This window comes from Limulus polyphemus, unplaced genomic scaffold (genome assembly GCF_000517525.1).
Source record: "Limulus polyphemus unplaced genomic scaffold, Limulus_polyphemus-2.1.2 Scaffold866, whole genome shotgun sequence".
NCBI classification, from domain to species: domain Eukaryota; kingdom Metazoa; phylum Arthropoda; class Merostomata; order Xiphosura; family Limulidae; genus Limulus; species Limulus polyphemus.
The window spans coordinates 319,415-340,776 of record NW_013666476.1 but is presented as its reverse complement, the minus strand read 5'-3'; the positions used below and the strand labels follow the sequence as shown (position 1 = coordinate 340,776).

At 34.2% G+C, this 21,362-nt stretch overlaps 1 protein-coding gene across 1 annotated transcript in view; it reads right to left on the bottom strand.

Annotated features, from left to right (window-relative positions):
- Window positions 1–19,590, bottom strand: part of LOC111086125 (CUGBP Elav-like family member 4) — a 48,633-nt gene extending 29,043 nt beyond the window's left edge. Inside the window, exon 1 of the mRNA XM_022387744.1 lies at window positions 19,365–19,590. Within this exon, the coding sequence (XP_022243452.1) occupies window positions 19,365–19,590 (226 nt within the window). The remainder of the gene's footprint in view (window positions 1–19,364) is intronic.
- Between the last annotated feature and the right edge of the window lie 1,772 nt (window positions 19,591–21,362).

Sequence of the window (21,362 nt, the reverse complement as noted above, 5' to 3'; positions counted from 1 at the left end):
TCGGCGCGTCGCTTTGGTGGAGAGTTTCTCGAAAATTCAGGTTACGTAACAATACTGACGCTAACATTAGCGTTTACGTACACACATATATTGTTGATTCTTACACTCGAAAATCTTCTACAACTTTAGAGAATGGGCAGGAGTATATATTGATCAGTATTAGTAATTTGAGTAAGTTCTTATTTCTTGTGGAGAAGAAAAGGAATCTTTAACTATAAACTCGTTGAAAGTAAGTGAATTTAAAATAGGAACAAAGAATTTAGCCAATTTATAACTATAAGAACCGATGCTGGATAGAATAGGTCTTAAGGGGATATTGTTTTTGTAAACTTTAGGCAACCCATAAATGAAACCTGGGTGGGAGCCTGAGGGTAAATCTCTTCAAGAACATTTCCAGAAATGTAATCGCGTTGTTAGAAATTTCTTAAGACTCGTATTATTTCTTCACGTTTTATGGCGAGCTTTAACCAATCAACATTAAGAGCTTTGAATTCTGTTTTGTCGTTGAGAAACATTGGATTTTGTTAATGTAGTTCGGTTTATTAAGAATAACAACACCTGTACCTTTATCAGGTCGGTTGATGACGATATTTTCATCATTATCGCATTTCTTTAAGGCAATTCGTGAGAGATGGTTGAGTAGTATTTATGGGATTTGTAGTTGTAAAATGAAGACAAAACAGCGTTTTTAGAACCTGGTATTTATAAAGTTCTCTAACTTTTTAGAACAATTCCTGTTAAAAATAGGTCGAGATTTCAAAGTTTTATAAGTGCACTGAAAGTGGAACAGGTAATAAGAGACCTTGCGTTTAGGGGAGGTAAGTAAAAACTTTAGGCCCTTAGCTAGGATACTTTTACAGAATTCACTAAGACAACATCACTAAAGTTAAAAGTCACCTCGTTAGGATCTACTCTTTTGGTGTTTGTGTTCCATATGGGTTGCAGTTATGGTGTTAATGTTATTAAACAGATTAAGCAGGTGGTTGTAATCGGTCCATGATACGTTATCTTTTAGTTCATTCTTCGCTAATTCATGTTTAGTGGTAGATTATCTCTTCTGTCTGACTTCCTAAGGACAACATTAACAGATTTCTGCATGTAAGTCTGTTTTGAATAACTTGTATAATATTGTTACAATTGTTGCACTATCTCATTCTTTCTTATTTTTGTTTTTCAATTGATTTCATCCTTTTACTCTGTATGTTAATTATATTTTTCAAAATGTTGGAACTTTAGAAATTTAGAAACTTTTGTACCTAATATTTTACCTTGTTCAATATGGCTTGTTGAAGATGGAATATGTACATTCCGAAACGTTCAAGAATTAAATGTTTGTTGTTGTTGCCTTCGTTCTATTGTTCATCATTGAATTAGAAGACTTTCAATTTCTCTACCCAAGCCTCAAATTAGAACAACTAGTTCAAAGAACTAATACAAAGAAGCAAAATGATGACAATTAAAATAATTTAAGACCCAGAAATAACGTAAAAATAATAAAATATTCAAACTCATAATACAATAGTTACATGTATATATATCAAATAATTTACACCTATACATTTTTGGCTAAAAAGAAAAAAAAAAATATATATATATATAGCATGCAAGAGGGTATTTAACTAAATCAAGCACATAAGACCATGATTGCAATCAAAGTAATTCAAGTCTTCAGAATTATGATAAAATAAAAAAGACAATTAAAGTCAATAGGACCATAGTAGTAGTTTAAAAACTTAAACACATTAGATAATGTTGGAAGTCAATATCGAAACTAACGGAGACACTAACGGAGTGAAAAAATGTTAGGAAAATATAACGATAAAAGAAAATATAGCTTCCAGCACTAGTATGGGTATAAATATGATTTAAATAATAAAGATCATGGTAAAATCAAATAGGAAGTATCATGATAAGAATCAAAATGCTTCAAAAATATATGGCCATCGTGGATATAAGAAAAAGAACAAATTCATAATATAATATGCACAATGTTACTAAGAAAGAAAATAATGGCAATTAAAACCCATAAGACCATCATAAAGAATAAGATAATTCAAACCTAAAAAGACCATGATGGATACAGACAAATCTGGAGATTGAGGCAACTCAAGCCCAAAAAAGACCATAATGGAAGGAGACGAATCTGGAGAATGGAATAATTCAAGTTAAAAAAGACCATGATGGAAAGAGGCGAATCCGGAGAATGGGATAATTCAAGTTAAAAAAAGACCATGATGGAGACAGACGAATCTGGAGAATGGAATAATTCAAGTTAAAAAAAGACCATGATGGAAAGAGGCGAATCCGGAGAATGGGATAATTCAAGTTAAAAAAGACCATGATGCAGACAGAAGAATCTGGAGAATGGAATAATTCAAGTTAAAAAAGACCATGATGGAGACAGACGAATCTGGAGAATGGAATAGTTCAAGTTAAAAAAGACCATGATGGAAAGAGGCGAATCCGGAGAATGGGATAATTCAAGTTAAAAAAAAAGACCATGATGGAGACACATATGTCTTGAGAATAAGACGATTACTTCCAGTCCAAAATGTCATTATGGAAACAAACGAATTCATGCCCGCGGAAAGTTAGCAAGAATCAACATAACTCAAATATTCAAGACCATGCTTGAATCAAAAGAATCCAAACTGAAATAAACATAGTAGAAATTTAACCATTCAAGGTTATGATGGGTGTAAACGGAAATCTTGCCCACAGTTCTATAGAAAAAGGTAAAACAATTAGCATAATTCAAACCAACAAGCAAAAGTTAAAACAAATAAATCCTATGAGACCATGACAAATTTCAAAGTAGCTTACTTCCACGAGACTCTAGGAATAAAAGTAGTTTAAATAAACAACCGAAAGAATTAAAAACCATGGAAACCAACACTAAAATAAAAAATAAAATAAAGCTCACCTGCACAGTGAGATCTACATATCTCAAGTCTGCAGGAACATAGTAGCAACAAACATAATCAATAAAAGGCAACAGTGGAAGTCAAACCCGCAATATCTTGGTGAACATTTACAGGATTCAACCCTGAAAGTTCATGGTTAAAATAACCGTAATAAAGCATAAAGAATATGAATGTGCTACAGAAAGATTTCGAACTAAATGAAATATTTGTTACTTGATATTAACTGATAAATTTTGCTAGAATAAGCAGTTGGTGACACCTGCCTAAATGTTAATGATTCATTAAAAATGTATTGCACCACATATTAATCTGCAATAAATTTATTTTTAACGTTTCATTTACTACGTGAAACAAACCTTTTACTGGTGCTTAATTCAGGATAAAATACCAGCATGATAACAAGAGAAAGTGAGATAAATCATTCGAGGAAGGTATATTTTTCAAATTGAATTACTGAATGGCTTTGTTTACGATAAGCTGTTTAGTTTCACTACCATTTTTGCGAGACTTGGGAGCTATTACAGAAGCCTGTCAGCAAAAGTCTTCAGTAAGAACTGTCGTAGAACATGAGGCTAAAACAATGAGCGCCGAGGAACCTCTGTCAGAATTATGAAGGTCTGTATAAAATCACTAATTAAAATAATGTTTTATGCCCTATTTAGAATAACTTGTTCTCAACCAAACATTTCTCCATCATAGTTGTCTGTAGAGATTGCATGATTAATGACTGTTACAGAACCACTTTGGGAAATATCTAGTTTTTTTTTTGTTGTAATGTTATGATGAAGAAAACATATATTTCCAGTACTGGGTCAGGCAATCTGAGAGTCACGGGTTCGAATCCCCGTCACACCAAACATGCTCGACCTTTCAGCCGTGGGGGCGTTATAATGTGACGGTCAATCCCATTATTCGTTGGTAAAAGAGTAGCCCAAGAGTTGGCGGTGGATGGTAATGACTAGCTGCCTTCCCTCTAGTCTTACACTGCTAAATTAGGGACGGCTAGCGCAGCTAGCCCTCGTGTAGCTTTGCGTGAAATTTACAACAAACCAATCCAGTACTAATACCTCTGTAAAAATAAGGCTGACTGGCAGTATCTCACAGAAAATGCCTCCTTATCATAGAAATACCCGGTCAAAGATAAAGCTGACTGAAAATTTTTAAAAAAATTACAGCAATAAAAACAAGTAATTGCCATAGTAATTATACCCTGGTGGAAAAAAAGTATTGTTGTCAATTATAAAACAACGACAAGAACAGCTTCTTGCCACAGCAACATTTAAATAACAACAAACAATTGTTAAACTAAGACTAACACGATATTGGCACGTTAACAGAGCAATGAAGATTTTAGCTGAAACTACCGCGACAGAATACGATACTAGCTGTGGGACTACGTAAAACTACAGTATGCTATTTATATTTTATAAGTAAAGTTTCTATGTGCTAATACACTAGAGCTGAAAAGAGTTCTGGCGACAGGGGCAACATGTGCAGCACCTGTATAACTTGCTTAAACGAATTTTCTACTATTCGACAGCATAATGTCTCCAAGGATACATTTAAGACAAAAGGGGCCTTTCCAAAGAAGATCGCTAAGTGGTCTAGAAACAAAAAACACAATATTTGGAAAAAGGGAGTCTTCAGTGTTCCTCATTGAAATGGGAAACTCGCTCAGCATTTAGGAATAGCAATGTACAGCAACGTCTTCATTCACAAAATGAAGGCTACGGTTACGAAGGAGAACCCTCCAATCCACAAAGCCATTTTGATGAAGCTGAGTAGATCATTTGGTACTGTTTTTGAGATAACACGTGAATATACAGTTGACGAGGACTAACAAGTAAAAAATTCAAAATACTCCAGCCACATCTGAAACTCAAATATTTCCATGAGAAAGATAACCGAAAAACTGGATTTACAGTAATTTCATTCCATCGAATTCCTTTAAAGTCTCCCATTGTAGATCCAATGGATTTTTATGCGAACTTACACGTGTAGTGGAGGGTTTTGTAGAAAGTTTATTAAAATGTGTGGTCTAAGGGTGACCTTTCTGATGTTTACAGAATATTGTACCACGTAAATTACAGTGTCGAGCGATACCATATAATCACAACCATCAGAGTAAGCGCCATTGACGATGGAGGAAGTAATTTCAAGAAGAGTACAGGACTGGAATACCATTCTTTTAAAGTACAATTAACTCTCATTTCTATACAGAAAAGGCTTAATAACTGAGCAAACGTCTAGGTGACGTCAAACTAATTGAATGTCAGAGTATCAAAGTCAGGAAAAACGTTTACTGGGTGAGAAATAAACGTTTAAATATTTTAGTTTATATAATTTAGAAAAATTTAGTATTCATCCTTTAGCTATCTATATAATTGATAGTTATGTCATTTCATAAAATTTTGTGAGGCTTTTCAAGTTTAATGTATTATGATTTGCTTTTATACAAATTTCTGACTGGTTTTCATGAAAATTTCAGTTTTTCTTTTATGCCTAGTGGAGTGTAAGATTAAATTGTTAATCTTTTATTGCTCTATAACCAAGTCAGTGAAATAAAGAATTGTTCTTTATACAAGTTTCAAACTAAGTGAACATTTTTCAGGTTATCTTTAATCCCTTTCCGATAGCTTGAACAATCTGAAAGTTGTCTGATCTTGCATCTCTGATAGACGATCTGATATGCGTTTTAAAATGGATAAATACTTAGAAAACCATGGATAACAAGCGTTTCATACATATAGACAAAGTTACCCTAATGATGAGTTGTGCAAGACACAAAAATTTAACTTTTCTTGTAAAGGAATGTTAATATAGGTGTATAAAATCCGAAAGTATTTTAGTAAAAGAATGTTTTCGACGTTTATAAGAAGAAAAACTTATATCGCAAAGCCATTAACTATTTTTTATGTCTAAGTTCATACAATGAGTTTGGGGGTGATATACTGCGATATTAAAGAATTTCAGAGTAAAGAGTTACAAAATAGATTGTGTGAAACGAAGCAACACTATTTACTAGACATAAGGTTGAAAGTCAGGTAAAATAATTTCATTATTATTGAATTTCGTGAAGATACAAACGTCACGATTAACGTCCTTAATTTTCCTATTAATAAGTTTAAAATTTCGCTCGGTGGGATAACGGGCTATTTTATTACACTTCAAGGTACTAGTAATGAATTTAGATTTTACTGAATCTTTATTCAACTTAGGAGTTATTTATAGAGGCGGTAATTCTTAAAACGTGACAGTCTTAGAGGTAACTTTTCAAACCGTTAGTAATAGTAGTAATAACCTAATCTACCAATTTGTTTGGTAATCTTCAAAGTATTCAGCCTACCAATATATAAAAAGTTGCCCATACAAAGAAGGCCGTTATGTTAAATAAACAAAGAATAAAACATTAGTACTTAGTAGGTCTCTCCTTTGTAATATTTAAGGCAGAAACGCGAGTACACGTTGAACTTACAAGATCTGAAACCTCAGACTGGGTGACTGCACCCCACTCCTGACAAAGAACTTAGATGAAAGTCCCCCCCCCCCTTTGGTCATTTCCAAATACCCAGCTCCTGGGGATGATCAAGGATGGACTACACATGCTCGATAGAGTTTATATCTGGTGAATGGCCTGGATCCCCTTTGGTCGTTCCCAAACAACCAGCTCCTGGGAATGACCAAGAATGGGCTATACATGCTCAATAGAGTTCATATCTGGTGAATGGCCTGGATAAAGAAGAGCGATAATGTCCTGATCTTCAAGTAATCATTTTGTGATGCAGGCTGAACGAGCCATGTCTGATAAGCTGGTCATTGATGTAGACAGGTAGGCCTTGCTCGAGAAATGTGATGTATCGAGCAGTAATGACCGTTCCATCGTATGCCATCAGCTGCCCAAACAGTATCCCTACACCATAATATAAGTACCGTCATATTTTGCAATGGCTTCCATATAGTTCAAGAGTATAGACGAAAAACTCACTTGCGTCCACGTCTGAGAATTATGCTAATCTCGGCCTATCGGGAAAGAATTAGTCTCGAAAACACCATGAGGATATGATATCATCTTTCGACGTACGATATTCCCTGAATTGAGGAGTAGTTTCATCCAGCTACTCTGCCATTGTAGCCCATGCTATACAGATAACTTCTAATGTTACTGGGGTATATTTGCATAATGTTACTGAACTACATTTCCATGATGTTACTGGAGTACACTTGCATAACGTTCTGGATTATACTTGCATAATGTTACTGAACAACACTTGCATAATGTTACTGAACTACACTTGCTTGATGTAAGTGGACTACATTTGTATTATGTTACTTGGGTACACTTGTATGATGTTACTGGACTACACTTGCATAATATTGCTGGAATACACTTGTATGATATTACGGGACTACACTTGCATAATATTGCTGGAATACACTTGCTTGATGTTACTGGACTACATTTGCATGATTTTACTGGACTACACTAGCATAATATTCTCAACACTTCCCATGACAGCACGAAGAGCCTATTCAGTTGGTTTTGGAATCCCGCGCCTTGCAGAAACTGTTGTTTTCTGACGTGACTGGAATAGCATTATCGCCCTATTAGTATCACAAGTGACCTGGTAATCTCTCGCTGACTTATCGCCCTCCCATCGTCCAACTATGCGACCTCGTGAAAATACAGCTAATATATTTACAGGATTCTTTCGTCTTGTTATGGCTGTTTACGTTCAGCGTGCTCTACTAAATTTATACGTCGGGGTTATTTGCATATGATATAATAGAGATGGTCAATTTGTATTCTCAGAGTGTCTATTTATTGGAAGGGCTGTGTGCTAGTAGGCTTTAAATCATTGGTTAAAACTTAAACATTTTTTCATAAATCAAACCTAAATTATAGCTTCTAAGTCTATCGATGTTATAATAAATCTGTTTTGTTTTTTTATTTATGAAATGAGAAAATATAAATCGCGTGGATACGTTTTACAAATTGAGTTTTTCGTCAAATTTATAGATTGTTTGTTTTTAGAAATTCGCGTAAAGCTACACGAGGGCTATCTGTGCTAGCAGTGTAAGACTAGAGGGAAGGCAGCTAGTCACCACCACCCACCGCCAACTTTTGGGCTACTCTTTTATCAACGTCACATTATAACGCCCTCACGGCTGAAAGGTCGAGCATGTTTGGTGGGACGGGGATTCAAACCCGCGACCCGCGGATTGCGAGTCGAGCTCCCTAATCACCTGGCCATCCCGGGCTTCAAATTTCTAGAAAATGATAAATTTTCACTCTAGGAAAAAATGGATAACAGGCGATAAAACCTACTTTAATTTAATATTATATTTATCTAAGGTATTTTTGTATAAGCTCTCTATAAGCTGATTTTTTATGAACTCATTAACGTTTTTCCTTATTTTATTTTATTTTTACTGGGAAAGTTTTGTAAATTATGATCTTGTAAATTCTCTAAATCAATCAAAATAATTGTTATATTTATATATATATATGTATATAGGAAGTTAATTTTTAAATTGTAAGTAAAAATTGAACATACAAATCGGGTACACTGTCGTTCATAATAACACTCGAAGAAAATACTAATATATTTTTATTCCGCAGTAAACTGAATCTGTTATGTATACTAACGTTTTTTAACCAGAAATGTGAGAAAAACCATAAATAACGTTATCAGCACATAACCTGGGAATCTATTTCTGGTTGTTTAATGGTGTGTAGGTGAAGAGCAGCTGTGGAACTACAAAATTCATACGAATAAAGTTTTAAAGAAAACACCTGCGCGTCAGTCTTTTGTTTTTACCGCTTAAAGTTGTATATGAATTTATTCTATTAAATAGATGTTTATCCAACATGCATCTCAATTAAAGAAAAGTAAATGTACAAATCAAAACAAAGAGACAGAGAAGGTTGATCAGTTCACATTCTTTATATTCAAAGGTATAATAAGTTTATTTGTCGTTCTTAAAAACAACTGTGCTCAAGACAGGTCTGTAATCTCGCATAGTTCTGCACATGAACTTGTTTTACGAACAGGAGACATTATAAGGCCGATTTCTAGAAATGACAGTACCTGTGTGAGAGTTGCCATGGAAAAACGCTTTCATTACTAACCGCTAGGATTTGCAAAGTTTGGTTTATCTTCGTCAACTTTTAAATAAACACAAACGTCCTAAACCTGTGAATCCAATTCAGCTGTTAATTTGCCACTTACCTCAAGAGTCACTAAAGTCGTATTTTTACTTGCAGTGACAGTTTAAAGTGGGTATAACTAAATGATTTGTAAAGTTTTAAGCTTTAAATATGATATTTGATTGATTTGGGTAATTTTTATTACACGCTATAAGAGCTTTAAACCGGCCAAATCATAGGCTTCCCTTCCTCCAATTATAGAATCCCCTCGCAGCACAATTGTCAGTGCACTGTCCAGGTAGAGTAGCGCCGTCTGTAATTCTGAACACCAACCACGAGGAAATCCCCGGCAGACTTTTACTTATTACTTTAATATTAATAGTTATAGTGTATTTTTATGTTATTACTTGGTATTTGTGTTCACATCTTGAGCAATATTAAGTCGTTAATAGCTAATAAATAATGTTATATATAAAATATTCTTAAAGTGCTTAACTACTTTATCTTGGGCGAACCTGCAGCTTAATTGCTATATCTTGAGCTTTAGAGGATCTGCAGCGTAGCTACTCTATCTTGAGTTTTATAGGATCTGCAGCTTAACTACCCTATCTTGAATTTATTGGACCTTCAGCTTAACTATTCTATCTTGAGCTTTATAGGATCTGCAGCGTAGCTACTCTATATTGAGTTTTATCGGATCTGCAGCTTAACTACCCTATCTTGAATTTATTGGACCTTCAGCTTAACTACTCTATATTGAGTTTTATCGGACCTGCAGCTTAACTACACTATCTTGAATTTATTGGACCTTCAACTTAACTATTCTATATTGAGTTTTATAGGATCTGCAGCTTAACTACCCTATCTTGAATTTATTGGACCTTCAGCTTAACTACTCTATATTGAGTTTTATCGGACCTGCGGCTTAACTACCCTATCTTGAATTTATTGGACCTTCAACTTAACTATTCTATCTTGAGTTTTATAAGACCCACAGCTTAACCACTTTATCTTGAGCTTTATTGAGCTGCAGCTTAACGACTCTATTTTGAGCCGTTAACGGACCTTTATGGTATATATTTGATATAATCTTATATTTACAAAAGTCAAGAATATATCTTTAAGTTTCCTTTATGTAGTTCGAGCAAAATGTCTTGTTGTTTGTTACAAGTATCCTAAAATGAAGTATTAAAGTTTGTAAATTCAATATATATTATTATTATTAGGGAAACTATCATGTATTTGTCAGTATAGTATAATATATAAAAACAATCCTAAGATCTGATATGAATCAAAATTTTCTTGACCCAAATGTGATAGAATACATCTGCCATAAAAAAATTAGGTTCTTACCATTCATTCTAACAGTATTAGAAAAACACGTGTGATGAACACTTTTAGTCCTAGCTGTGACAAATGTATTTTATATGGTTTCATTCCAGATAACTTTTACCACTAATGCACATACTGGTGTGTTAAAGTTTAAAAATGAATTGTGAACTTTCAGATTCTGTTTATCACTAAAAACGTACAGCCTGAGATAACTCATTAGTATATGTGTGTGCATGTGCGTAAACGTGAAACCTAAGATATTACTCGTAAAAATTACTAAAAGCTTTAATTTCTGGTAACCTGGTTGCATAATCTGCGTGGAAAACTGACAAAAAATCGCTATGATATCAATATGCGCAAATAAACAAAACTTCAGGAACATTCTAGAAAAAAAATTTCCTCGCAATATTAATGGATGATTATGTAGAAAAAATATATATGAAAACAAACTATGCATTTTCGGTTCAAATGAAAATTACATCAGAGCTAGCTAATCCATGCGCACAAGATATGTTGATGAAAATAAAAATAATAATTTTTGTACATTAATCTAAAAAGTAAATAATCTAACAACAAAAACACATTTTAAAACACGTAACTTACCAAATTCTCAATATTCTTTTTGAATTAGAAACATTTATAAAATCGAGATTCATTACCTATTTTAAAAGAATTTGTTCAATATGTTTTTATGAATACGCAAAAATGACAAATTGTCAAGTAAATACCAAAAATAAAAGACGTTTACCATTTAATTTTTAGTGTCACCTTGCGGTGCTTCGAGTATCCTCGTGTATATCTTCTTTGAACGTGGAGATATGTCAAAAAAAGTAAAAATAAAATATTACACTGCGCATGTATTAATAGTAAATTTACAGGATATGGTAGGAAACTATAATACTAAATTATTAAATGGCCCCTTATATTTTCTCTTCAATAGTGTACACCTAGTGTTGCAAATGTTATAAATTGGCATAAGGAAAAATAAAATATATGGAGTGCATTTATTTAATTTGCTTATAAACAAATTTCTATAGCGCTATTCATTGTCTGTGTGATTGGATTTTGGACTGTTTAAGCTTATGTGCGTGTTTTTAGCCAGAGGTTGTCATTCTGTATAGTAAGTTGCACATATATACATTTCTATATAGAGATTCATAGCAAGCTAGGCATGTCACACATAAAGCTTCACGTTCTGATCTAATCCGCCAGTCAGATAGAGCCTAGATAGAGAAAATTAGTTTCTCTAGATGACGTCAGCTAGATGCACAGAAGCTTCTATTGAATCCACTGATCTCAGCTCCTTTAATTATTAACTAAGAATGTCTTGTGTTAAATGTATTTGAGTGCAAGTAGGTGGCCAAACGGATAGACAGACAAGCCAGATCGATAAACAGAATCAAGATTATTCAAATTTGAAACTGAGTTCTAAAAAAATTACAAAAACAACTGTAGAAACGTTGAATATTCATTCGAGAAATTTATAAACCTCTAATTAATTGTGCTTATACCAGAGAAATTCAATGACTCCTTCCGCGAATATTTTCTTGTTTTTTTTGTCTCTTGTTCATAAGTGATGACCTATTTTAATATTGCCTAAGTCTATATGTACTGCAGAAAGCCGATTTTTTTTTCTTTTTTTGCTTACCTCAAGAACTACTGGGTGTTTTAATAAATTCCTAGAGCCTGAAAATAATTGCAGTTCACAGACTATTACCAGTCAGACTAAGGTAATAGATGGGACCCGAGAGAAAAGTTAACCAAAGAACTCCGATTAGAATGTGTTTGAAAGTCATTTTGTAGAGGACAAAAGAGTGAAAAAATTAACCAATTGGGAAACGTCCAGTTTGTTACATTTACTGTTAAACTATTAAATTTTCATGAAAACATAATCTTATAAGGTGTTTTTTGTACACCCTTTCGAACATTTATATCACACCTCATGTTTGGTTTAAACAGGTATTTTTTCACCTATACGTATGTAAATATTTGATACTTTAATGCATCAGGTATGTCTTGAAACGTTTTTTCCATTTACTAACGTTTAAATGAAATATCTTTTTTTCATGTTCCACTGTGTGTTTCTTTGTGTCTATGTGTGTGTCTGTGTCTATGTGTAAAACACAAATCACGATACGAAACCAAGACTTAAAGTATACAAATATGTTTTTGACGTTACAGCAAAACACGCGAAACGATACGCTATTAAAACATTTTAGTAATTTTAGAGAATAATACACTGTCAGAGCATATATTGTTTACATACGTTCAACAAAGTTATGGTTTTTAGTAAAGTTTAGAAAACATTTATTTGCAGTAATCAATTTATTATAGTCATCTCTACTGTTACGTTTCTGGTATCTGTAGCATATTTATGTCTATTTCAATTTTACTTGAAGGCTCACAGTCACTCGTGCACAACTAACTATTATTGCGACCTGGTGAAGAAGCGCGAATTAAACGTTTCTATAACACTACACATCAATAACTACAAGATGTCCACTTGTATGACTTTTTTTAGATATCAGAATACAATCATGATCAAGTGCGAAATTTTTACAGGTTTTCTTTTCTTCATCTATCTAAGCTGTGTCCACCGCGAGGATCGAACCCCGAATCTTAGCCTTCAACCTTCCTTACCCCTGAATCGCCTGTGAACAACGAAGACTGAGAGAACCAGTCAACAAAGACCACTCTACCCGTACTATATAACTCTTAATATTATACAAGAACCTGATTCTCTGAGATTTGTGCCAGAGAAAAGTCAATGTTATGTCACAAATCACATCAGCTAGACTAGCAAACCGAGCTTTATTTACATATAACATAAGCACGGAATACTACAACTATTGCATGCTCCCGAGTTATTAATGATTTAGTTAACCTTTTTATTTTTGAGAACTGTCAACACACGATCATTAGCGGCTGTCTGCGTCTCGATACCTTAACACCGTTAATTTCGTGTTCATGTTATAATTTCCAATTTTAAAGTAATATCGATTTGAATTATTTAGTTATGTGTACAGGTTTAACACTGGACAGCACTACAACTTATGCCTAATAAAACTGACATACGGCAGAATATCATACTAAAGAGTGTTTCTTGGACAATAATTATTTAGTTATGTGTACAGGTTTAACACTGGACAGCACTACAACTTATGCCTAATAAAACTGACATACGGCAGAATATCATACTAAAGAGTGTTTCTTGGACAATAATTATTTAGTTATGTGTACAGGTTTAACACTGGACAGCACTACAACTTATGCCTAATAAAACTGACATACGGCAGAATATCATACTAAAGAGTTTTTCTTGGACAATACTCTAACATTTGGGAATCGTCTGTTTGCAGTTTATAATCAAACTTTGGCTCAAAACGGAGCAAAGAATGTCTGAACGGACGTGTTCTGTAATTCATGTTTCCCGTGATCAAAGTATTACTCGTGTTTTCCGATGTTACATAAATCAGTTTTTGAGGGATTAGTTGTTAGTTCCTATTAAAAGTTACCCATTTAAAATCACACCTTTAATTGACACTCTACATGACTACAGTATCCATCACTCTGTCAACGTTCCACTCCATAATGATGCATGTAAAGTAAAATTCATATTTTAAATTATACTTGATATAATTTATTAGCGTTGGGAGTGGCCTAGTGGAAGGCCGAAGGTTCGAGATGCGATATGTCGTTGACATATTTTGCACTCACAGCAGTGGAAGTGCTATATATATATATGTGAGAGTTGGTCCATCTATTCGATTAAGAGTAATCCTGTTGACATCGGGAGCTGTTGACTGGTTGCTCACCCTGTAGTCAATAGCTCTAAGCTAGAGATGTCTAGGCCTGAGATATAGGGTCTCTAACTTGTATGTCGCTTAAGGTATCGTTCAGGATGAAAATACCAAATAATTTACTAGTTGTATTTCTTGCTAGGAAATAACACGCTTCTTTGCTATGTCAGTTACTGTAAGTGCTTGTCTGGGAAGCTCTGTGTTTAAATGCGGATAACTGTAAATAAATGAATGAATGGGTGGGTGGATCGATCGATCGATAATTATCATGGGACAGTTAAACTTGAACAAATCATTTGAAATCAATAAGTTAGGACTGTGTATGTGTATATATAAAAAAATATTTGAAATGTTGTTTTTTCTTGTGTCCTGGTACTTGAAAAACGAGAGACACTGTAAAGAAAAAGAACAGTGAGGACTTGCAGACGATCAGTCATCGTTATATTATGTATCTGTAATTGTTTCTCATCTTTGAACGCATGTTATCGCAGTGGTACTTTGACAAGAAGACTGGTTTTGTATACCTTACAGTCACGAAAGATGCCGTGACTTCCTCCAATTTCTCACGTCCTTTTCATAAATCACTCACGTAAAAGAAGTCTACATTATCAGCAGTTGAACATAAAATGCGTACACCGCAGCTTTTAAAATTTCTATTCCTATAAACTTATTTTATGTATTCACACCTTCTTGTTCTTATGGCAGTGAATAATAACGTTCTAGTCTTCTGGTACTACGAATATCGGTCGCTGAGACTGTTTTGTACACAGAATTTTACTTACTCCGATTTAATTAAATAATCCAGGTACGTTTATATTTATACGTCATTTTCTTATTTGTTTCTAAATGAAATGCCCCACCCCCCCAGTGGCACAGCGGTATGTCTTCGGAGTTACAACGCTAGAAACCGGGTTTCGATACCCATGGTGGGCAGAGCACAGATAGCCCATTGCGTAGTTTTGTGCTTAATTGCAAACAAACATCTAAGTTAAATTTTCAGCCTCGTTTTCGAATCTGGGTTGTGAAGAATTCTAAATAAGGCCTAATAATTCTTCCAATTTTTCTTTACGCATAAAAGCTACTTAGAAAATATCAACTAAAGAACAGATGTATGTGTGTATAAGTGCTAGAACTTTCTATTCAATCAGTTTTATTTGTTGTTGTTTTTTTAGAAAATGGTTTACAAACTCGTGAAACTGATTATGGACTGTCATTTTGGAAGTTTCATTCACCAAGCCTTTGCACTAGCTTCGAAAACTGGTTGACCAATACGCCAAACATGTTTTATGTTATAACTTTTTAATGTTCGTTCGTCATATCTTAGTTTTATTTTAAATACTAATGTATTAACTTATTCAAACTTTGTAATCTGAAATGTTCAATAATTAAAGTGTAATATCACTTTGAAACTCGTGTTCTAACTCAACGGTTCAAAACCGACGGTCCACAAGACGGTTAAAAAAAAAAGTTTTGTTTGACAATGTGATATAAAACACTTTACAACGTTAATGTTATACGAAATGATACATAACATTTTGGAAGCGGAACTCAGAGGTGAAGACGACAAATTAAAAGTGAGGTGGGGGCCAATAGAAGGAATGTGCGCCACAGGCGTACCCATTAAGGCCAAGATCCGAGGAAGCTCTTGGGTTCTGGATTAAATTTTATGTATTCCCCTGCTTTTCCTGAGATTAATTTTCCTAATCTTGGTGCATTTTTACTAGCACATATTGAAAACTGAGGCCCCGGCCCCACTAGCTCCCCACTTTCTACGCCACTGGAACTAGCTAGTTTGGAATCACTATACGAACTCATCACTAAGAATTAAAAACAATTTTATTCTGAAATTAGAAATATTCGCTTATTAAATATCAGTTTTAGTTTGTTTGGTAACTGATGTACTAACTCATTCATGCACTAACTCATTTACTAAATAATTATTTTATTTGGATTGTTTGTTTGTTTTGTAATTAAGCACAAAGCTACACGATGGGCTGTCTGTGCTCTGCCCACGGGTATCGAAACCCGGATTCTAGCGTTGTAAGTCCGCAGACATACCGCTGTGCCACTGGGGGGCATTTTATTTGGAAGTTTTATTCTATGGTTTCAAATTATCATAAGTTTAACTTTGAAAACTTTTTTTAACTTAATCTAAATAGTTTGAAATGTTCACTTATTGGTGGTTAGTTTTATTTTAGGAACTAATGTACTTGTAAAAACGTTTAATTCTGTAATTATGGAACGCTCGCTTATTAAGACAAATTTCTAATTTAGAAAAGTGTTTACGAATATATATATAAATTTCATGGGCATCCGCAGGATGGGGAAAAGGGGAGCATTTACCTCACCCCTGGAACTTCAGGAGAAAATTTATTTGAATAATTAACTTAAAAAACGTTTTAGAAAATAGCACTATTTCAATGCTAATGGCGAAATTAGATGTACATAAATAAGCTATAATCAGCCAGAGGACCGCAATAAATGGATTTTTCCCCAAAGTTATCCTGCGTTTTGCGATGGCTTGCCCCTCCCCCCAACCTTGAATAAATTCTTCGGACGCCCATGTATATAATCTGTAATCTGAATTATTCCCAGCGCAATTTAAGTTGTATTTTGAAACATAATGTTCCGTTTTATCATACCAGTACTATCCCACGATTTGAAATGTTCATTCCACAGATGTTTAGTTTATTGTGTAAATTAGTTAACTAACTCGTAGAAACAACATTATTCTGTAATTAGTAATGCTCACTTACTGAACCTTTGTCTTATTCTGAAAACAAAGGTTTATTAAAACGGTTTCATGTTTGAGTACCAAAACTACTTGATAATTTAGTCATATCATGTCGTAACGGTACTTCGTTACCAACTGGGAATCGTCAAATAGAGCGCAAGAGTTGCGTGAGACTTCAACAACGTAACAAGTTACAACGCTACGCAAGGTCGATAATGTGGGATGTACAAGTCGACTACAGGATATGATATTTATGAAACAAAACTGTGAGATATGACACTTGTCTGTATACGCATGTGTTTATAAGATAATATATTGTATTCGTCTTTACGTATAAACATGGCAGAAATATTTTTCTAAGCAGCATATACCTTCCGTTTTCGTACTCTGACTAACATTTTTTCTTTTGAGAAATGGGAAAATGTGGAGCATCGAGACAGTGACTTGAGTATATGGTAAAGATTAATAGTGAGGACCTGACTGACGTTCATCACATCATTCTAAGATACCAATTTGTGCAACAAAAAATGTATATTCTTTGCTTTGTGAAATCATACCACAAGAAAAATATCTGTTGAGTCAATACGACATGTGATACACCGAAAATCAAGCTTATCTAAATCTGTTGACGACACATCTGATAAACTGATAATCATTTCAAAGAATTACACTTAATTAAATCTGTTGACTTGACACGAAATCTGATACATCGATAATCAAGCTTAGCTAAATCTGTTCACGGTACATGTGATACACCGAAAATCAAGCTTATCTAAATCTGTTGACGACACATCTGATAAACTGATAATCATTTCAAAGGATTACACTTAATTAAATTTGTTGACTTGATACAACATCTGAAACACCGATAATCATTACAGAAAATCAGATTTATCTAATAGAAAAAGCCAGACAAAAACAAGAAGAATCAAGCTTATCTAAATCTGTTGACTTGATACGACATCTGATACATCGATAATCAGGCTTAGCTAAATCTGTTGACTTGATACGACATCTGATACATCGATAATCAGGCTTAGCTAAATCTGTTGACTTGATACGACATTTGATATATCGCTAATCAAGCTTAGCTAAATCTGTTGACTTGATACGACATCTGGCACACCGAAAATCAAGCTTAGCTAAATCTGTTGACGATACATGTGATACACCAAAAATCAAGCTTAGCTAAATCTGTTGACTTGATAGACATCTGGACACCGAAAATCAAGCTCATCTAAATCTGTTGACTTGATACGAAATTTGATATATCGCTAATCAAGCTTAGCTAAATCTGTTGACTTGATACGACATCTGGGTTATCGGTGTATCAGATGTCGTATCGTCAACATAGTTAGATAAGCTTGATTTTTGGTGCATCACATGTCGTATCGAGTCAACTGATTTAAGTTTAATTCTCGTAAACTATTATCGGCGTATCAGATGTATCGAGTCCAAAGATTTAGTTAAATTTAGTTCTCGGAAATTATTATCGGTGTATCAGATGTCGTATCGTCAACATAGTTAGATAAGCTTGATTTTTGGTGCATCACATGTCGTATCGAGTCAACTGATTTAAGTTTAATTCTCGTAAATTATTATCGGCGTATCAGATGTATCGAGTCCAAAGATTTAGTTAAATTTAGTTCTCGGAAATGATAATCGGTGTATCAGATGTCGTATTGTCAACAGATTTAGCTAAGCTTGATTTTCGGTGTGTCATTACCGAAAATCAGATTTGTCTAAAAGTAAGAAAAAAAGCCAGATAAAAACGAGAAAATTCAATCTGCGTGAGTATCATTAACAGAACATGAAATTACCGGGGGAAAAATACTTCCCCGAAAAATCAATCAAACAGTTTTCAACCCCAATCATTTCGATCATTTTTCAATGACTGTCAATTCTCTAATAGCTGCATTTAGTATTACTTCATCAGACAGTGATTTTCTTGTGTTTTTTTTTCTTTCACATGTGTGATAATTGATCTTTAAATCCGCCTTTATTTTCACCCGGGAAACTACAGTTTGTCAAAGTTTTTCTTGGTTTGTTCTTTACCTTTAACGTATCACTACTAGACAATTTGACAGACGTGCATATTGCTCCAATAACAATTATTAATATTTCGAAACACCGTTGGCAACCGAATACAGAAACAAAAAGTAATAATAAAACTCAGCTGGTCGACTCGTTCTCATGCAGTCACACTGTGTTAGCGTTCACACCACAAGCGATGCTCGTGCGAACATTGTCAACAGTGTGTTGCATCGAACTCCGGTAAGTAATACCAAACAATTGGACTTTCAACCAGTTGTTATTGCAATCTAATTCTTCGCAAGCATAAAGCCTTGATACTGCAAAAAGTAAAGTTTGAATTATTCACTAATATAACAGTTTTTGAAAACTTGATAACTGTCAAATAACTTTACCTTTGTGTATGCCTGTATATTTGTCCTTTAGTACAGTCAATTCGAAGATCTTCCCAAACTGTTCAAACAACGGTCGCAGGTCGTTCTCGTCTAAATTTCGAGGGATTTGTCCTACAAATAACTTTATAGAATCATGATCCTTAACTGGTATCGCAGACTCGTAAAAATTCTGCGAGCTATTCAGACGATTGGCGGGCTCTAGTACTCCGTTGTGTAGTGTCGCCATGTTAGACACCACGCATTGTGCTCCTCGCGGTCTGGCACGCGCTTGATCCGAGATCCGTTAGGCATGCGCAGTTCTCTACGATAACGTCAGCTGGTATTAGTCATTATAGCAAAGTGATCAGCCGATAGTTTATATGGTTCGAAATTCTGTTGCCACTGTCGCAAAGAAATCTGTAATAAAAAGATGGAACCTTGAAAACTCTAGTCTATACGTTCATTCTAACAACATATTATATCATGAGGAAGTTGATATCTTCACCATTCATTTATGTATTTCTATTAACAATTGTACCGTGAATAACGAAAACTTTTCAACTTTTGAATTTTATAAAGATTTACTTTATTTAAATAGCAATGTTCTTTTATTCCATGAATGTTTTTCCATAGATCTTTTATAATGGTATTATGCACATAGAATTACATTATTTTTGTACGTTCCTCTAAACCATTTGTCAGGAAAGCATTTTGAAATTCGGAACATCTCTGAAGTTCTTGTTCTTCCTTGGTTTCCGAGCGGCAATTTTCTGATGGAGGAGGGTCGAACAATGCTTCTACTTCTGTAGATGTTTCGTGAGGGGCTTAATGATGCATGCTTGTGTGCACTAAAACGCTATTGCCTGATGATGTCACGAGGGATGTGAGGCCCTGGCTATAGATCTAGCCACAGAAGCTTAATGAAATTTTTCGTTTCCAGTAAGAATAAATATCATCTATTTCTTCCACTGTCGGGGTAACCATTTACTCTTAGACATACCAGTCTCTTCGGTAAACGTACGTGTTTAGACTTTCACCACACGACTCAAATACAGAAGCGAACTTGGGTTCCTTTATACTACACTTTCGTTTATTTAAAGTCCTTCTAAAAACATGTTGATAATTCATTTTAGCAACAAAAAAAATGGATTGAGTCAATAGATGTTTTGTTATTTAATTTACAAAAAAAAATAACTTAAGAACTTTCATATCTATCTCTTTCTGTCTCTAACTGTATATATATATAGTGTTTTGCTTCCAAACTTGAAAAACTCGATCATCTATTTAACCCAACTTCAGCGAATACAGTGGAAAATGATATAAAAATAGTCACTTCGCTTTTCTCAGATAACCAAGTGCAGTTTCATTGCACATTCGAGATGAATTACTACATTTAAAGCCCCGCTTTCTTGCATTTAATGAGTCAGACCTTATTTCTTCGAATGGTTCGCACCCAATAACTCCAAGCTCCGGTGAGTGAATAACGGCTACACCTCTTTACAACTGTCTAAATCACTTTAATCATCATTATAAAAACATTATAACGATATCGAATAGCATCATAAACTAGAAAAGCAATATAAGATATTCATCGATGTTCACCAATCTGGTTTTAAAGAAACACATTATGCTCCAGTATTACTAACTTTTGGCTTGGACTCTTCTAGTCTATGTGCTAATTGAATCTACTTGATGCTCAGCATTCTTTATTCATTTGTATATAAACGTTAGATCATTAAATAGTTCGGGTATTTACACACACACAGTATATTGTTCACCCCTCGTTTTCTAATATTGGGCCTCATTTAAAAACTGGACAAGTTACTCATTTATGAGCCCCCCCCCCCCCGTGGCACAGCGGCATGTCTGCAGACTTACAACGCTAGAAACCGGGTTTCGATACTCGTAGTGGGCAGAGCACAGATAGCCCTTGTGTAGCTTTGTGCATAATTAAAACAATACTCATTTATTATATAAATCCATACATACATACATACATACATACACACAAACATATTT